This window comes from Takifugu flavidus, chromosome 9 (assembly GCF_003711565.1).
Source record: "Takifugu flavidus isolate HTHZ2018 chromosome 9, ASM371156v2, whole genome shotgun sequence".
Taxonomy (NCBI): Eukaryota; Metazoa; Chordata; class Actinopteri; order Tetraodontiformes; family Tetraodontidae; genus Takifugu; species Takifugu flavidus.
In genome coordinates this window covers 5,887,046-5,905,931 of record NC_079528.1, presented here as the reverse complement: position 1 = coordinate 5,905,931, position 18,886 = coordinate 5,887,046, and the positions used below count along the sequence as shown (strand labels likewise).

Below are 18,886 nucleotides of genomic sequence, written 5' to 3'. Positions count from 1 at the left end.
CATCTTTCACGTACGCAAGATAATGCGTCTCCCTGAAGACTCCGAAGGCCCAGAGTTCAATCCGTCTGCAGGAACATGAAGATCTCAGCAGCTCCTTCTGACGTCCTGATCTCCTTTAATTTGATTACCAAGCGTACAACACCCAGAGATCTTAACAGAACAGAGTGGGTGTAGCTGCCTATAGCGTACAAAGGAGATGATTGTGATGATAATGGTGACTGTAGATGATATTTGTTTTGAAGTCTAGACTTGGAAATAACAGGAAGTTCATCCCAGTCATCCCAGAAATTTTTTTTTTTTAATTACCATCAGGAAGTTCTGATGGGATTTTTTTCATGCCAGTTTCTTTTTGATGTCATTAGTTGGGAATAAGGTTGAGGGTTTTTTTATCTACACACAGTCGGTTAATGGGAAATCAGATAATGAGGAACTAGAGCTTCTTTGTAAAAGGTAGCACATGCATTTCTCATAAATTTGTTAAACAACGTCTGTTAAACAATCACAGTTTTATGACGCATAAAACACATGACCAAATAATGACAGTGAGTAATTTAGAAGTGTCCAAACTCCTCTGCTTATTTAGGCTGAATTTATTGTCTACAAATATACCTCAAAAATACACTAAACCAGTTTCTGTCAAACATTTATGCAAAATAGCCTTTTAAAAATACTTTTAAACTGGATAGTTGCCTCTACACTTCTCTGTGGTTTAAATATTGTGTTCCAGCCATTATACACTGCCATAACTACCAGTTTGTAACACAAGAGACCTCTTTGTGTGTCCACATTTGTGTGGCGCTTGTGTGTGTCTGTGTGTGATTTGTCCTGCTGGCCTTTAAGATGATTACAGCCAGTAATCCTTAATCTGCCTCCACTCAGTTTTCAAACCATACACACTCGCTTTATGACTGTCATTCAATACGTGCACGTTTCATTCTGTCATTTCCTGAGTCGAGGTCTCAACGATGCAGCAGGTTTGTTTAATATCTGTTCAATAATTCACATTTTTTTAAAGATAACTCAGCCTCAGCGAGCTCGGGTTCAATGATAAGAGTGAACTGTAGGCTGGCGTGTATAGAGTTGGTTCAGCAGCATGTGTGTGCAAGTTTATACACCTGGAGTTGTGGATCAAAGGTTTGCCGCTGTTGGCACTCAACCGTTTGATTGACATTGATTTCATATCAGTTTCAACAGTCTTTTATCTCTGTCTCATGGGATTGTTTTAGTTGGTATTAATTGGGTTTTTTTAGCGGTAGTTGGCGTGCAGTCATCATCCCCTGTGACTTTGTTCAACCTCAGTGTCGGGTTGAGCGGATCTTGCTCCGTCTGAAGACCCTGTACTCAACACCGAAGTCATTTGTGTCACATTGACCCTGAATTTTGCGAGTGCACGTCGTGCTTTCCCTACGAGCACGACAGTTCTTCTGCTTCCATTGGAGGGAGCGTGAGTTTCAGTCACTTAACTGAAATGAATGCAGTTTCTAACAGGTAATTTTGTTGATGCTGTTTTGCATTTGGCAGACAGGGAAATCTGTCCTGTGGCTGTTTCAGTGCTCTATTTATAGACTCTGACGGCCTCAGAACATTTCAAATCTATATTTAATCCCTGGTATTACTCTTATGAACTCTCTTATTGCCCCATCTTAACAGCTCCCCTTCTCTGCCCTTATTACGTGCCTGTCCTCATTTGGAAGTACTTTTCACGGGGTCTCGATCGTGGCGCGAAGCAGAAAAGATGGAGAAACGCAGGACAGAGTTGCTAAAGGGTGGGAGGATTTTGAAGTCTTCGCTACGTGTGCACAGATTATTGATTTTAGTCTGGGCGAAATGCAGCATTGAGGGAAAAGACACACTGAAAAGCATTCGTCCTTGAATTTAAAGTATTTTTGTCCGTCTTCCTGTTCACAGCACACGTTTTGCTATGCGTGACTTACAAGTCTGTACGTGAGGCAGCATCCCTGGGAGCGGCTGCTGCGAATTCTGTAAATTCATTTCCGTAATAAGGGGGACTGCTTTACATACCAGTGTCACTACAATGCTCCTTTAAACTTTGGGTAACCCACTTGTCACCTTCCACGTGCAAATGTCAGAACAGGCTCAGCCAACATCTATAGGGAAAGTGGGATAGGTTCCTACAGCCCCAGGACAGTAATCAACACCATGGGTTCCAACCTCAGTACTGACACAGCCAGCTGAGGAAACCCCGGCTGTCACCGCCCCAGACAGATCAACTCCAGGCTCATTGATATTTGCGTGTTGGATTCCCTCATTTGTGTCTTCTGTTTTGTCAGAATCTGTATCTTGATACGGGGTTTTACATAAATGACAGCTACTCTGATTTTCAGGCTCGAATTTTAAGTAGTAACAGAGGAACGTGAATGTAATGCATGTTGCACTACATTCATATGGCTACAACTACAAGGGGATTCATGCCCTCAGACTCTAAAGCATGTTGTAGTATGCTGCCACTTTACAACTAGTGAACTAGTCTGTCAGTGTTGTTGGTGTCATGATGAGTTAACCTATTTAATCTTTTGGGATGAGAAATTTGTATTTTGATACTATTGAATTATTAGGTCTGTTAATTAGACTATGGATTGGGCCCCATGTTGAAAATTCAGCAACCACAGCGTTAATGTGGTCGAACTACAGAATATAGGTCACTGCATACATATCATCTGTGTTCTGTTGTGTAATTTATAGCTCAGTCTCATTCCAGGTCATCAAAAACAAATGAGGTGATTTCATGAGCAGTAAGTAACTATAATTTGCATTAATAGAACAGCAGTTTACCCTCTGTGGCCAGTTCTCAGAAGCACTTCCTGGATTTTTGCAGTGTGTTTAAAAAATATATATTTTTACACCACTAATGTGAAGTTGTTTAGCCCATCTCTTCAGTTTGCCATTCCTCCATTCGGCCCGATCAGCAGCACGGAGCACAGTTTGTAACCTGATTTACACGCTGAAGCAGATAGCACCGTTTCACATTTCCCTCCGCTCTCCTTGGACTTGCCAAAGCCAATCACACTCAGAACCCAATGGGAAGAAAAGATTGTTAGAATTCATGCTGCCATTGACGCTGAAGCCACCAGCTATGCTTCCTACCACGTTGATGTGCTAATGACAGGGATCACTGTACCACCACCTCAGCAGCACGTCAGCCAACATCCGGCTAGCAGTTCTCCTGCTTTATCACTAGTGACACATAAAAATGTGACCTTGCCTAGGGGACACATGTAGCCTGTTCCTTGTTTTTCCTTGTTCCTTGTTTCCTGAAATGACCAGTGAAAGACTGTTTCTCATAACTCTATTGACCATTGATAGCTGTAGTTATCCTGTAATGAAGTAGCTTTATATTAAGTTATATGGCCAACAGTGTTGTGATATTCAGAACCTTTGAGGGGAACAATACAGTATACAGCCTGGGCAGTGTTGTTCAGCCCTAATACCAAACTTTTATTGTTTATAATAGGCTTATAATTGCTGTTCTGTGTTGTGCATTTCTTGTCAAATATGCTATAAAGCTTGTTGTGGTTACTGATATTGTTATAAACAGTCACACACAGCCAAAGTAAATAAGGAAGTCATGCTCTTTTCTAATAAATGGTTTATTTACTTGCCCCTAGATCGTTTACCTTCAGCAAATATTCAATCATTTATCTGGTCGCTACCACTTCTGGTCAATATAAAATACATCTTGTGATTATGTGCTCCTTGTATGCACCTCTGCATATTGCATTGCTGGCCTGACTGTAATAACTGCTGACTTATACTCTCCAAAGGAATTGAGTCCCCCCCCCCCCCCCTTTGTGCCTTGTGATTGGCCCACCCAGTTTCTTCTCCCTTTACAATTGGCTTCCACTGTCAGCCCCTCCCTTCCCGCCGGTCCTCCTGGAGTTGTTGCCTGGTTACATCAGAAGCTAATATATTTGAGCAAAGCTCTGGATGTTTACTGCAGCACTTTTCGCGGAGTGAGACATCTTCGCTGGCACTGACACTTTCAGACGCGCGCACGCACACACACACACACACTGAAACACACAGAAAGGCAGAGGACAACGCATAATGCGTCCAGGCGATACCCTGCCTCTCCTGCTACACCTGCTGATACTGACGCTGACACTACAAAGCGCTCAACTGGGATAACCTTCACACTGGATACCGGGCTGGGTGACAGACCCACCCATCACAGACTGAGAAAACAACAGGAACGAGGAGGTTCCAGCACTCATCAGCTGGATGCTGCACCCACCTCAGATGTGCCAACTGGGGAGCAACTAAGCAGAAAAGAGCAGAAACCACGCTGAATGCCTTTAAAAGTCCAGCTGGATTTAGAAAATAGAGCTCAAACGGGACGTTAATGATCGAGCCTGCTGACTACAGAAAGGAGAGTAAAGACAAAACAGAAAGAGCCCTTCAGACCTGCCGGAACGCCTGCAGCCTGGATCCCCAGGCATAAAACATCCAAAACAAAACCCAAGGACAGATCGCAGTCAGAGAAAACCCAGCTGCAAAAATGAGAATGGCCTGTGACATTCTGCTGCAGAGGTAAAGCTTTACATAACTGCTGATTTGACTTGAGCAAATGATAAGAGACACAGAGACTGGAAAGGTTCGATTTATTGGAGAGGATTGCTTTAAAGGGGGACAAATAGAAGGCAGATAAGCTAAAGAGATGACGTAATAAATGTGGTTTGTTGAAGCATTTTAAAGGTTTGGCAGTGTCAGCGTTGGGCTCCTTTTGGTGCCAGCGAGGGATGATAATATAACATTTTTCACATGAATAGACACAGAAGAAGAGGATGAGGAGAGAGGGGTCACAGCATTACCTAACTTGTGCTGTGTTACGCAGTAGCATGAAAACAAATGGAAACTGCATGATGACGTCTCAGCATTTTGTTCCCAGGTGACTAATATGCAGTTGTTCCTATTTTATTAGCAATCTAGTTTTTTAAGAGCGGGAAGGAATTGGAGGAGGAGAGTCATCTGCATTATCTCCCTGCAATAGCTGCAGCATCTTCTTAATAGCTTGTTTTTATTGATTAAAAATAAGAAAGAAAGATTAGCGATTGTTAAATGTTTCTTGTCCCGTCTGACTTCTCGTTTCATCTTATCAGCCATCCAGTCGTTGGTGAGGGAATCAGTCCGAATCTCCAGAACATTCGGAGATCTTTTCCTAATGTGACAACTTGATATGATGGTTAAAAGTGGAAACGAGTCATGTGAATTCAGTTCTCTTTCACAATCCTTTTCTTACGTAGTCACAATGAGCTGCGCGCGACAGCTAGCCTTGAGCAGGTCTTAACCAGGGGGCTCTGCCATGCCCTCATACAGGCAGGACGTACAATTGCCAAAAGGCTGAATCAAGAATCAAGGAATGACCCTCATCGCTAACAGCAACTGAATTTAGTGTCAGATCTGAGGAAAACGGTTTTGCAGCAACACAGAACGAATGTGGATACTCGAAGGCCAAATATGAAATGGGCGTCACCAGGTCTGCGGTGTTTCGTCGTCGTCCGCTGAGGATCTTTGGCGCTGTGTGAATACGTTCCTACAGGAAGTGATGGAGATTAGGGGAGGCAGTCATTCAAGGTGTGCCTGGACATTTCCCTCTTTCTGGCTCACATTTAGAGCCTGTTTTTAGTCCATCCTTTGTTTCTCCTTCTTTAAAGTTTTTCTTAATGGGTAAATTCCAGAGGCCAACATTTCCTCTTTCTCCTCTTGCTCCCAAGGATTCCTCAGATCTTGTCCAGTGTCTCTTGTGTCAGACCATCGTGTCTTTTGACTGATTTCTGCATTTCATCAGGCTGTGGTATTCCACCTCTCTCTTGGGCATTCCTGATTAGATCTCTCCATCTCCATCGAGAGTTTGTCTCTGGATGGTTCATCCCAGGTGGTAGAGCTGGACACCTCTAGCTATTTACGTCAAACTCTTCAATCGTTTGGCTTAATGACTTGTAGGTCTTATTTTCTGTGCGGGTTTGCTTCTCTTCTCCTTCCAGCTTTTGTCTGGTGATTTTCTTCCTTTAACTACTCTGACTTTGTTTATCTGTCTTTAGGAACATGACTGAAGTCTGAAATAGGCTGTAAGACAACCAAGAGCATTGTTGACTCTTCCATCTGTTCCCCCTGATGGTCTTTATAGCTGTCAGAGGTTGCTTCTTCAAAGCATGCACTTTATATAAGAAAAACCCAGAAGAGCCTTTGCCATGAACTCTGCCTTTATGGCCCGATTCCCACTGATAAAAACGTTATCTGTGGTGCATAGCGAGCTCGTGGAGCAGCAGCAATACCAATCTTATCTCAGGTCTTCATGGGCAGAATGGTGTTGTCTGATTTAGCTACTTCAAGCACATGGAGATAATAAAACTTCTTGAAGCACCATTAGATTTACTGGTCATGATGCAGCCACCGAGTGTGGCGTGGAAGTAAAGTGGAGGCGTTTTTGTTTTTATTCCTACCACGGCTGAGCAGCTTCCTCGCTTTTTTTGTGGCCTGCTGTGAGGGATTATCGTTTGTCCTTCCTCCCGTCTCTGTTTTTGTTTGTTTCCCAGTCAGTCTCACCATGGTTGTCAAGAAGGTCATTGAAAGCTTGTTATCATGCTTAGCTTGTATAAATCACGAGACATTGGAAGTGAAAGGTTAAATGATGATTAAATAAAACGATTCCTTTAAAACAATTTAAAGAGCAGAAGAAAAGAGTCGACTTTTGATGGAAGACACTGATGATATTGCCAAAGAGCACAAGGGCTCAAAACCCTACACATTTCTGCTGCGAGCTTATTCCGGTTAAAGGTTAAGTTAGTTCTGGAATTGTGGTTAAGTCAGTTCTGGAATTCTTGTTAAGTCAGTTCTGGAATTGTGGTTAAGTCAGTACTGGAATTCTGGTTAAGTCAGTTCTGGAATTCTTGTTAAGTCAGTTCTGGAATTGTGGTTAAGTCAGTACTGGAATTCTGGTTAAGTCAGTACCCTCGCTGAGGATAGATGTTCCTCTTTAGCTTGGATCACCAGCATATAACCAATAAAGCAGAAACATGCGCTGCAGTGGCATCATGACTTTGCAGATTCTTGTCCTGAAAAGACTGTCAAGCTAAAAATCATCGCACGGCATGTTTTTAAATATGTTTAATATTTGTGCCTGTAATCTGAGCGTGTGTACATGTGTGTGCACTGTTAAAATACCATAATAACACACTGTACCTTCACACAATGTTTGCGTAATACCAGCTGCTGTTTTTCTAATGTGTTGAGTCTGTCTCTGTCTCTTGCACACACACACACACACATGCACACACATGCACACAGAGCCTATATAAGATGCACTCATGCACTTGAAAATAGGCTGAATGACCTTGTGTGTAGATTGTTGTATAAGCCTGCAGTCCTGGCATGCCTGTCATTCTGGGTATGCTTTTGTAGGCGTGTTAAAGTCAGGAGGAGCTTTCTGAATCACTCGTATTTTTGCGCATTACTTTTATTCAAGCGGCTCACTTCCTTTGTTGTTGTTCTTGTATGGAACATTACAGGACTTGACATTGACCCTCGCTGAGTTTAGTAGAGTTCTGTGCTGCTTTCTGTACTCTACAAGGTCCATCAAAGGTCGCTGCATGTAGGAACAAATATTCAGCCGAGGTGTGAATAATGTTCTAACCATAATGTCCTTTTCACCCTCCCTTTCAGCTCTCACCTTTCTCCTATATCCATCCTTCCTGCCGACTCCGCTGAGTAAGTATACACTTCAGTCATTTTATCCTCTCTCGGTACCATACATAGGCATTTTTATGTAACGCAAATACACCCGCTAGCCCCTCGCAGCTCAAATTACAACCTGAAGAAAACTCATTCAAGCTGTAACTGGCTGTAAATGGATTTCCTTGTTAATCCAGTAATTGTTGCTTACACAAATATCAGAGGAAGACCTGGGTCAGCTGAGGTGTGAAGGGGCGAACGGCCGCCCGCTGTGCCGGGCAGGCAGAGACAATAGCTGGAATCTAAAAAGGAAGTGCAGTCAGCTGGGATGAGTCGTGTTTGGAGAAGCTCAGCCTTATGTTGTGAATATAAAGCAGAATTAAAGCATCGGGCATGACCAAGTGCTTCCAGAGGCCAACAGACACTAACTCAGCAGTCACATGACCAAGGCTTGCGTGAGGACAGGAGAGCACAGTCATTCACCAACAACTGTTCACTCAAACTGAAGAGATAAAATTATCGTTGGTTTATGATGCTGTGGCTGTATCGGTTACAGTCTGTCTTGAGTCATTTAGCCACATGAGTAAATTATGCATAGAAAAAGAGTTTTATCTACTGTCCACATTGAGTGGTCATTATCACACCCATGCTGCCATGGCAACAGGAAAAACACAAGGGAAAGCACAGCATTCCACATTTGTCTAGGTCAACACTGCAGTAACCCTCCCGTTGATCAGACCGCTGCTCCCAGATTTATTAAACCAAGGAGACAGGAGTTTTACCTTAAATGTCAATTAAGGTGAAACCTGAGTGCAGTTTGTTCTTTTGCTGTTACGTAAAACCCTAAAAAGTCACTTTGAAGGATGATGAATTATCAAGACCAACAGCTGTGGAGGAGTGGAAAGAGCTCGGATGGACCTCAACTGAAGGAAAGATACACGAGCAGCTTTCACATGATGGAACAAGTTTAAAAAAAAAAGTGTCAGTAGAGCCCCTGGATCAACCAGCACATGTCAGCGTAGAGGAGGTCAGACTACAAATACTGTTGCTACCTTTTATAGGCTTTAATAACCCTGACTCCTCTCTCCTCCCTGGATCTAGCATAAGGTTTAATAATCTGCTCACAAATGGAACAGGTTTGACTTAATAAGGACTTATCAAACAACCCAGTGTGGAAAATAAATCAAGAATTTATTTAGGTTTTATAACGTGTTATGGCTTGGATCAGTTGATTTCCAGTTTATTAGCTGTTCTTCTGCAAATGTGTGTCACACATTGGGATTTCTTGTACTTGAAGGCAGCACTGTGCTGGAAACAGCTGTAGTAATTTATGTGGATTTCCTAAAACGTTTTCATTGTCTGTCCGAAATGAATAACCTGAGAAAACATGGTCACATGATCCAGAGTAGTTAAGTAAACCCATTTAAATAGTTGGCACTGCTCCTTTTTGGACAAACAGTGATAAACTGAGCTGTCACTGGTTTAACCTCATTACATTTAAACTAAACTCATTCCAGTGAGAGAAACAAGGCCTCCGTTGTGTCACAAATCCAAACATCATGCAGACGCTAAGCGTCCTGACAAAGATTAAAGCTTCAAAGGGAACCTGCAAGCATAAATACTTTCAGGGCTTTGATGTCCACTTTCCACTCAAAGGTCTACGTGTTGTGTGTCGTTCCAGGATAATCCAGAGAACCATCAGGGCTGCAGTGGAGCACCACTTCTTTGAGCTGAAGACATCAATCGATCAAGACCTCAGCAGCTATGACAACCAGGGGTGAGAATGCACGCGTACAGGTTCAGATTCCTCCATATGTAAAAGACACAAACATGGATACAAGATACAGGAGGATCAGGCTTGCCCCCCCCCACACACACACACGCTGAAGCTTCCCACAGCTTTGTGTTCAGTCTGTTTCTGCGGCACACCTGCTGTTAGAAACATGCCTTTCACACATTCCTCAAGGGTCAAGAAAGGCATCGGATAACTTTAAGGGAATATTTCAGCCACAGTGAACGTTGCGTACAAAAGCGAACAGATGTATTAGTTTACTGGTAAACATGCTAACGGCTCTTGTGTTAATGATCAAGCTGGGTTTGCTGAGTGGAGCAGCTGTTCTCAGGCCAGCCACCACATTTTAAATGTTCTTAATAGCAAGAAACACCTCTGACATTTTACAGTTTGACATTTTAACATTTTTTTTGTTTGTATTTTTGCTTTCTTTCACTTTTCCAGGGCAACGCTCAGTGAACCTGAGAACATGGGCCACCAAGGAGACACAGAGCAAAACACTGATCCGGAAGAGAGTCCCAGCCAAGCGCAGGGAAACCCACACAACCCAAACCCAGAACACGACAAAGACACACAGGTTTGTGGGGAGCGCCGACACAAGCTTCTAGTGTTAAAGTTTCCAACACACACATCCCAGAACGGGCACAAAAATCAGCTGTCTTTGTCAGTTCTACCGAATCTGAAAGGACCAGTGACAAAAACACAATTGTCTGTCCTGTGTCCAGATGGCCACACACACACACACACACACACACACACACACAGAGCGGAGATACCAGATGCTGTGTGGGCAGGCGGCATATTTCCCATTACTCTCCCTCTTCTCTGTCTCAGTCTGTCAGAAAATTTCATTGCTGAACGTTAGATATCATCTGCACAGACTTTCTTTGTTTCACTGAAGAAAACAGTTTCATTTTTTTAAAAAGGGAGCAAAACACCCGATAGATTAATGACAACCGACAGCAGCAACATTCTGAAGCGTAACAACAGACCTCGTGCCAGTGTGACATATGGGTATTAGGTCGTATGTATCTATACAAAATGACTCCTTATAGGAGCCCCATGAGCAAACACATATTAATCCTATTAATCCGCTTTATTAATATTAAGAACACCATTAAGGAGGTTTTATAAGTTTTACCCATGCCATGTATTTTTTATTTGTAATATATGCAGAATTTATAGGAGTTAAATAAATGTAGGCGTCATCCAGAAGTAGTAAAAATGCCTGTTCGGTTTGTTTTAACTTTTTAGTTCCTGAGTTAGAATTTGTAAATGTTTGCTAATATGTGGAGCACTTTTTTTCTCTCCGCTTCTCCCCACAGGATCCTTTGGAATCTGACGCCACCCTGGAGGCGACCTTGGGAATGGACATGGATGCTGAGGCTGTCAGAGATGCTGAGAACAACATCAACACTGCCAGGTGGGCGGAATTGTTGTGTCACTTTAATCTGACGTCAGTGGCAGCTTAGCAAGAAGAACAACACAAAGGTGTTGGGTTTTTTTTATTCTTAACACCATCAAGATTTAAGAGGAGTTTGTTGTTGAATGACACCAACAGCAGTTTAAGTCATTTAAACCTTTCACTGCTTTTTAATAACAATTTTAGCAACCATTACATTTGTTTGTCATAATCTGCAAATGAACCAAATGTTTGGAAACCTCTGTATTTCCAGACAGGACACCCCTGAGGTCATAAAGCAGACTGACACCGTATCATCGGTAAGATTAAACATATCGGCCATCAGCTTGCACTGCTGGATTCCCTGTAATCCTCATTTGTTCCCTCTCTCTCTCCCTCTCTCTCTGCTCCAGAATTCAGGTTCTTGCCACTGTGACCAGAATGCCAACACTAGTGAGAAGGACAGGAACCATTTGTCACCATGCCAACCAAACTGTGGCCACGACCCCCATCTGCAGCTCTTTCCTGACAACCAGTGGGAAGGTAGCAAAACACTTTTCACAACACCTCTTTAATCCCAGTCAATCAATACCTTCAAAATAAGTGTTTGATTTCAAACACGTGTTTGTTTCGAGGACAGTTGGCATCGTTCATTTCCAGAATCCCGGTTCAGCATCATTTTGATTTATACACACGTACTGAGTGAATGTTGGTGACCGTCAAATTACGAATGATCCCTCTCGTCTCCCTCTGCTTTACCGTCTCTCCTCCCTTTTTCTTCCTCCTCTTCCCGCTCTTCATTCCCCGTCATCCAAACAGCGTCACCCCTCTCCCATGTCCACCTTCCTACCATTGACTTCTCATGTATGCATCTGCAGAAAGAAGGCCAAGGTAAGTGCTTTATATCTGCCCACACATCCACCAGTCTGTCATCCCTCCTTTCATCTCTCTCTTTTCTGTGGGTGATTCTTTGCTGGGTTTTTTTAACAGCTTACAAAACTTTATTATGTATTATTATTTATGTGCTACTTTCATTCTTATTATAAATAAATCCCTGCATGGACGCTTCTTTTAATGAAAATGTGATCTGCAGCTTGAGTTCTTTCCTCTTCGCTCTCACTACAGGATCTCTGGCAGTGAAAACATTTCTTCTCTAAACAGTTTTTTTTTTCTTCCTGACTGCTTTTCTCTCTTTCTCACCCGTCTCTTTATCATTCTGGCCCTCGTCTACCCTTGCCCCCCAGCTCGGCATGTTAACACAAACAGAACTGTGTAAAGTCAGCAGAACGCCGAAGAAAGAATGGATTTGTTGTTGACAGCTGCAGTATGCAGTGTCCTCCCCTCCAATACAATCGATCTACGCTTGAGGACGATCTGGAATTATCTTGGGAGTTCAGAAAAGCATGAACTTGTTAACTTGTCCCTCTTTGTTTCGGTGTTTGTCCCTCCAGACCCCGTCCCGGCCTTCAAATCCTGGCAGGACGACAGCGAGGGTGGAGAGGCCCAGCTCTCCCCACTGGCTGGTCGCATGGTTCCTCTCCCCCCGCTGCCTCTAGAGGAGGAAGGTGAAGAGGACGAGAAGGAAGGAGGACAGGAGGCCTCTCCCTCCTCTTCCCGCTCCCATCCTCACCTTCTGGCACGCCGCTTTCTGGACTTTGGCGCTCACAGCTCACAGAGGTTCCTTCAGCAGGATCCAGATGTCACCTCCCCCACCAAAGCACAGAGGTACTTTGTTGTAGGTTGAAGCAAAGCTGCGGCTTTTATCTTAAAACCGGAATGGCTGATAACTTTGACACTTTGTGGCTCCTCGGTCACGGCCATCAGGCCACGGCGAGCATCGTTTGGCTCCAAAGAAGCCATGAGAGGAGCCGATTCGGTGACCCACCAACTCACTAAGAAGCTTCAGCACCTGAAGAAGAAAATCAAACAGTTTGAGGAACAATTTGAAAAAGAGAGGAACTATAAGGTAAAATAAAACTGATGGACGATCTTCCGCACCTGTGGAAGCTGTAGTCTCTCATCCTGTCCTCTGTCCCCCCCGTCCTCTCTGCAGCCCTCCCACGGAGACAAGGCAGCTAACCCTAAAGTCCTCAAGTGGATGACCGACCTCACAAAGATCCGCCGGCAGATTAAAGGTAGACCCACTCGCTCTCCTCCCCTGTGTGTGTGTGTGTGCGCGTGCTTGTGTCGACGCTTGTGTGTTTACATCCAATTACATGCTGAATAGCTGGAGTCTTACCGAACCTCAACCTTTGACCTTTAGCAGCGCTGCATGTACGCTGGTTTAACACGTGCACATCCGCAGTCTCCCATTCTCTTCAGCGTGCTGGAACCCACTTTGATTGTCGTTGCGGTGAATTTGGCGAACCTTTGGACGCTTCCACAGCTGTTGCATTGCAGAATATGTCAGACACTCGTGTCCTGTTCGTCATCTGATCAACCGCTCGCCCTCCTTCTCACTTCTGAGATGACGGCGCTCCTTTTTCGGAAGCGGACGCACAGCGGCCGAGTCACTTCTCTGTTTCAGTAAAAACGATTGAAAGCAACAATAACAAAAGTTCCCACTCTCCACTTTCCTCCCTCCTCCTATCGCCCAACGACCAATTGATCGAATGACCGACCAGGACGCCAGCACCACCTTTTACCCAGAAGCACGCTGAGGCACCAGGCTTTGCTCCATTCACACAGACGCCACCACGCTCCCCCTTCTTTTTCCTCCTCCTCCTCCTCTGTCTGCTCACCTTCCCATCATACACTCACCCCCCCACCCCACCACCCCTACTCAGGCCCCAGCTCTAGACCGTATCACCTCAGTAAGTACCAACCCCTCTGTAAGTACACGTACACTCCTGACAGTCACAATCGGGCAACTTCATGGCCATTATTATGCGCCTCTGATCATTTTTATTGGCAATAAAGAAGGTTTTTTACCTCCTAAAACTAATTCTAACTCAGGTGGGGGACATTTCTACATGAAGAAAGTGCTGGAGACTCAAAAACAAATTACAATTCCAGTGCAATTATGTTGGGATGGTGCTTCTAGAATCTAGAATTCTTTTCATCAATATCGGGATTTGAAACCATGACAAGCTCATGATTTTAGTAATCATGATTTCCTGCTTTAAATGTTGTAAGGAAGCATCTTTAATCAACCTGAATGCTTCTGAAATATAAATCAGTGACAGTAGTACGTCGTTGCGTTTTTTTTAAAGTTTTGGGTTTAATTAAAAATGTGCATGTGACCTTTCTCCTCATTATGACGCACTGATTTTAACCACCTAAGCTGTGCACGAGCTTCCTGCATGTCTTGTGCGTGGACAGTGTTGTGTACTGCCTGACAGTGTGTCCTTCCACTCGTCTCGCCGTTCCCCTCTCCTCATCTCTTTCCTCTTGGCTCTATCGTTCCCACAGACGCCAAACATCGCGCCGAGAGCGAGCTCGGCCCCCAGACTCGTCCTCGGAGCAACACCCTACCCAAGAGCTTCGGCTCCACACTGGAGCAAAGTGTTCAGGACACGGCGGTGGAGATGAAGGGCCCTCGTCCCACTCGGGAGGAAACGCTGGAGCTGATCCAGCGAAGGGTAAAAGGGAAGAGGCAGGAGGACGGTTGGCCCGATGACATCAAGGTGGGTCACAGCCCGTTTGGGCTTTTGTTCCGCTCTACCAGTGATACACACAGTGAAGCAACACCCTCCTCCTGCTCTGCCTCTGCAGAAGATGACCAAGGAGCAGTTGTCCTGCGAGAAAACCGTTCTGCAGAAGAACCTGCTGCACTACGAGGAGCTCCACGGCCGACCGGTAAGCCGCCAACTTCCTGAACTCTGGATTCCGTCTCGCCTGCTTAGACTTTACCCTTTTGGTTTTTTCCCCCCTTCCCTTTTGACTCAGGGGACCAGAGAAGAGCGCCTGGTGGTGAAGCCTCTGTACGATCGCTACAGACTGGTCAAACAAATGCTCACACGAGTCAGCATCACCCCTGTCACGGCGAGTACATCTGCACGGCGTCGACGAGTGTAGCACGACCGCGCTTTCATCTGCACTAATGAATAAAATGAATGAATACGGCCTGTTTTATGTCTGCGTCCAACAGGTGTCCCCCTCCAGTAAGAGACGGAATCAGACTCTCCAGCCTATCATAGAGGGTGAAACCGCTCACTTCTGGGAGGAGATCAAGGAGGAGGAGGAAGATGAGAAGAAAGAGGGGGGCCAGGGGGGAGGGGAAGACGTGGGGCGGGAGGAGGACAGAGACGAGGAGGATGACGAGGAAGAGGAGGAGGAGGAGGGGGAGAGCAGCGGAGGGGAGATGCAGAGCTCTGAGGTTATCATGGCTGTCGACCTTGTGACCCAGACTGAAGGACCAATGAGGAGCCAGACGCAGGCTGACAGGCAGAGCGACTGCCCAATGACAGCGAAGGAGGGATCGGGGAGGCTGGCGCTGGATCTACGTCTGTCCAGCTCGAACGCCTCGTCCATGTGAGGACACATTTACACACAAACACGCAACCGAGAGAGAACAACTGTACCGTAAACATGCTGTCTTCATCCTCCAGGCCGGAGCTGCTGGAACAGCTCTGGAAAGCCAGAGCAGAGAAGAAGAAACTGAGGAAGACCATCCGAGAGTTTGAGGAAGACTTTTATCAGCATAATGGAAGGTTGGTGACAGACAGTCACCAAATCTTATTTGCTGTTGTTTCTCTAAACTCCTCCGCTCGCTCTCCTTGCAGGAATGTTCAGAAGGAGGACCGGGTACCGATGCTGGAGGAGTACAAAGAGTACAAGAGGATCAAAGCCAAGCTCCGCCTCCTGGAAGTTCTCATCAGCAAACAGGATTCCTCCAAATCCATCTGAACACCCACCTTTGTTTCAACGGCGCTCATCGACTCTCCTCACTGTCCTCAGGACCCACTCAGGAGGTCCACCAAGTCACATGACCACGGCTTAGCGTGCTGCTTTGGTCATTTCATTTTAAAGTAAAACCGATTTACCCCTTTTTATCATCACGGCTGGACTAAGATGCTCCAATTATTTTAGAATTCTGATGACAAAACAGTTAAAGCTTAATTGATAGTAATATATCTGTTATCATTTACAGATCCCGACAGCCAGAACTGACAATGATTTTTACAGACTTTTTCCATGACCCAAACGCAGCACTGCCTCAGAATCATAGAACCCGCTCGTGTCTGCCGCCTCTGCATGACATCATCGTTTTTATACTCGTTTGTCTTGTCCGACTTCTTATACTTTGGAGGGAGAAGAGGAACTTTGGGACTTTCATCCCATTCAGCGTTGACCTGTGTTCCTTAGCCCAGCGATCGGCTGGATAACTGGCGTTTTGGTCCATTTTTTCACTTCCCGGAGTCACTGTTTCCACCGTGGTCTCTGACCACGACTGATTTCACAGTCTGCGTTAATTCATCACTTCACTGACACGTTTGTGCGTATCCTCGTTCACGATTTTTAACGAACCGATGATTTTCAAAAGGTAAAGTGCTGATTTCTGTTTGGGTTTATCAATCAGACGGGCAGCGTTTGTCCGGCTTTGCTCTACGTTGAAATATGTCACACTAAGCTGGATTTTTAGCACCGGCCTGAGAGTCCGGCTCAGATCAGCAGGTTTTAGGACCGTCGATGGATCCGGTCGTCTGTCGGCCTTTTGTCGTGTTTCTCACTTGTGTCTGAGGGATTTGGGGAGTAAAGGAGCAGCGGTGGTGGCACAGTCTCAGAGTTCTGTGGATAACCGCTTCTATGAGTTACCTGCTGGCGTTTGGGTCGCTGACGCGGCGCCAACGCTGATGTTTCAACGCGGCCCGACGAGGCTGCGGCCACAGCGGAGTGTCATTTCCTGCTGGCGGGTAAAATGAAGGCTGCCGGAGGTTTGCCTCTCCGACCGGCCGCACTGATGGATCACAGTGTGATTTAAATGGTGGGCTGACCCCAAGCCGGTACGTTTACTGAACCGGCAGGTGAAGTTCTGTTAGAGAACATATGATTTGCTTGTTATAGGCAGAGATGATGAGGCGCAGCACTGATTCCATAGAACCTGGGACCCTGTGTAGAAGTACAGGCGGCTTTTAAATGACGGTTTACGGGTCGTGTATCCTGATTTTGATATTCGCAGCACGTTTCAGGGGCAAAAGACGAGGGCGGGTCGACACGATCAGGCAACGTTTGAGCAAAAGCTGCCAGTTTGTTACACAGCGTTCCAGCTCTATGGAATCGGGCCTGCGGCGCGTTTGTGCCGAGCGTTAGCTGTCTGTCTGTCTGTCTGTCTGTCTGTCTGTCTGTCTGTCTGTCTGTCTGTCTGTCTGTCTGTCTGTCTGTCAGCGACAGTTTGAAATCACAGGCGCGTATCTGTAAAAGAGCTGAATATTTTCTGAGAGCGCAGCGCGTTTGCCGACGGTGGAGTTTTGATATTAAAAGAAAAACAAAAAACAGTTATTTGCACAGCATTCAACGAATGCAGCCCTTTTTTTTTTTTTTTTAAATGTGTATTTCTGAAACAAGAAGCACTACATCTATACAAATATAAATATACTGTATACTGTACATAAAAAGAAAGAGAAAAAAAAACCCGAAGGAATGAATGTCAGAAATGTTTAAATTATTTCAAACATTACGTTTGGCCCCGTTCGGCTCATTATATTTGTGATGCCCTGATGGTCTCTTTTTTTAAAAAACAAAACAAACATTATTGTTAAAGAAATGTTGCAATTACTATCATAACTAATGTTTTGTGTGACAACGACAGCTGTAATCCTTTTGTATCTACACAAACGGTAGTTGTTAGTGAGGCACTGTGTTGCTAATCCAACATGAACCTGATTTTTGTTGCTCTGTGTGATATAAGCTAATCTAGAAGCAGCACTATAGTGAGCTTGCATGGCAAAAGACTACATATTAGTATGAATAATATGGTTTTTTTGTTTCCGGTATTTGTGCCATGAAGATGCAGCAATAATAAAAGTTCTGTCGATGCTGGGTGGGATCCACTTCCTGTGAATATTTGAGGTGAAATATAAATATTGTTGCCCCCCCCCAAGAAAAAACGTCAGTCCATTTGTGCTTTTTTAATCATTACGCTCATGTCTGTGCTGCTGAAAAAACCAAAAACAAGGAGTTTGGTGTTTAAAGTGGAGCTGGGATGGAAAAAGCCAACGACAGATGTTACGTGTGAAATGGACTTTTGATCATCAGAAGTACGAATGATACATTGTGGATCTCCGAAGGGCTTAAGTTTGGGGTTCAGCTCTGTTTGTGTCTGCAGAAATTCATGTTTTAAATCGTCAGTATCATCTCACACACGGAATCCACAGCCGAAGAGGCTGCAAACGTATTAAAGCGGTTTAAATAATAAAACTTCACCTAGAATGACCCGATGTGTTCATTACAACTGGGATCTTCGGTGTTAAATTGTGCTTTAAGGTTCTTTTTAACAAAGGAGCTTCAGCCTTCCTCCACCTCTACATGTAACAGTGTTTGATCACAGTGACATGTTGTCTGTAACGATGTTTTCTTTATGTTGTGAATGCTTGCTTTTGTCTGTTGTTCCCTCATTTACAGAAAAAGAGGAAAAAATCCAATCACTAACAATTACACATTATAATAATAAAAAAAAAAGCTTGCCACACAAACTTGAGTTCGGTGTAATAACTAAAAGAAACAACGTCATGACACTATAAATGTATGAAATATGAGTTTAGCCGCTTTAATCAGCTTTGATTGGACAGTCAGGTGATAATGTCGGTCATGTGATCTGGCCCCGCCCACACCGGGAGACTCACCTCTATGTGGACACAGAACGGAATGTATGGATGAATGTATGGATGAATGTATGGTGGCCGACAGAGAAAGTGTCTGAAATTTGGACAGTTTCTCGCGCAACGTGTGGGGGCGTGGCCGCTACCGGAGGCAGGTGGGGGTTGCGGTGGCCACGCCCCAACCCGGAAATGCTCTGTCGTGTCTCGGCCTTTTCCACCGGTCGGTACTGCGGCTTCAGTACC

General features: G+C 44.8%; 1 protein-coding gene across 7 annotated transcripts in view; it reads left to right on the top strand.

The window, feature by feature from the left end:
* fam13b (family with sequence similarity 13 member B) overlaps window positions 1–18,517 on the top strand; it is a 30,314-nt gene extending 11,797 nt beyond the window's left edge. For 4 of the 7 annotated variants that reach the window (XM_057043375.1, XM_057043376.1, XM_057043377.1 and 1 more), the window contains exons 8-24: window positions 7,681–7,725; window positions 9,371–9,466; window positions 9,926–10,058; window positions 10,807–10,904; window positions 11,158–11,203; window positions 11,297–11,426; window positions 11,703–11,774; window positions 12,335–12,608; window positions 12,708–12,849; window positions 12,937–13,018; window positions 13,508–13,696; window positions 14,295–14,509; window positions 14,598–14,681; window positions 14,772–14,867; window positions 14,974–15,356; window positions 15,434–15,535; window positions 15,608–18,517. In XM_057043375.1, the coding sequence (XP_056899355.1) occupies window positions 7,681–7,725; window positions 9,371–9,466; window positions 9,926–10,058; window positions 10,807–10,904; window positions 11,158–11,203; window positions 11,297–11,426; window positions 11,703–11,774; window positions 12,335–12,608; window positions 12,708–12,849; window positions 12,937–13,018; window positions 13,508–13,696; window positions 14,295–14,509; window positions 14,598–14,681; window positions 14,772–14,867; window positions 14,974–15,356; window positions 15,434–15,535; window positions 15,608–15,731 (2,311 nt within the window). In that variant the 3' untranslated portion in view covers window positions 15,732–18,517. The remainder of the gene's footprint in view (window positions 1–7,680; window positions 7,726–9,370; window positions 9,467–9,925; window positions 10,059–10,806; window positions 10,905–11,157; window positions 11,204–11,296; window positions 11,427–11,702; window positions 11,775–12,334; window positions 12,609–12,707; window positions 12,850–12,936; window positions 13,019–13,507; window positions 13,697–14,294; window positions 14,510–14,597; window positions 14,682–14,771; window positions 14,868–14,973; window positions 15,357–15,433; window positions 15,536–15,607) is intronic. The other 3 variants (XM_057043380.1, XM_057043381.1, XM_057043382.1) reach the window with 3 other exon arrangements.
* Window positions 18,518–18,886: the final 369 nt, after the last annotated feature.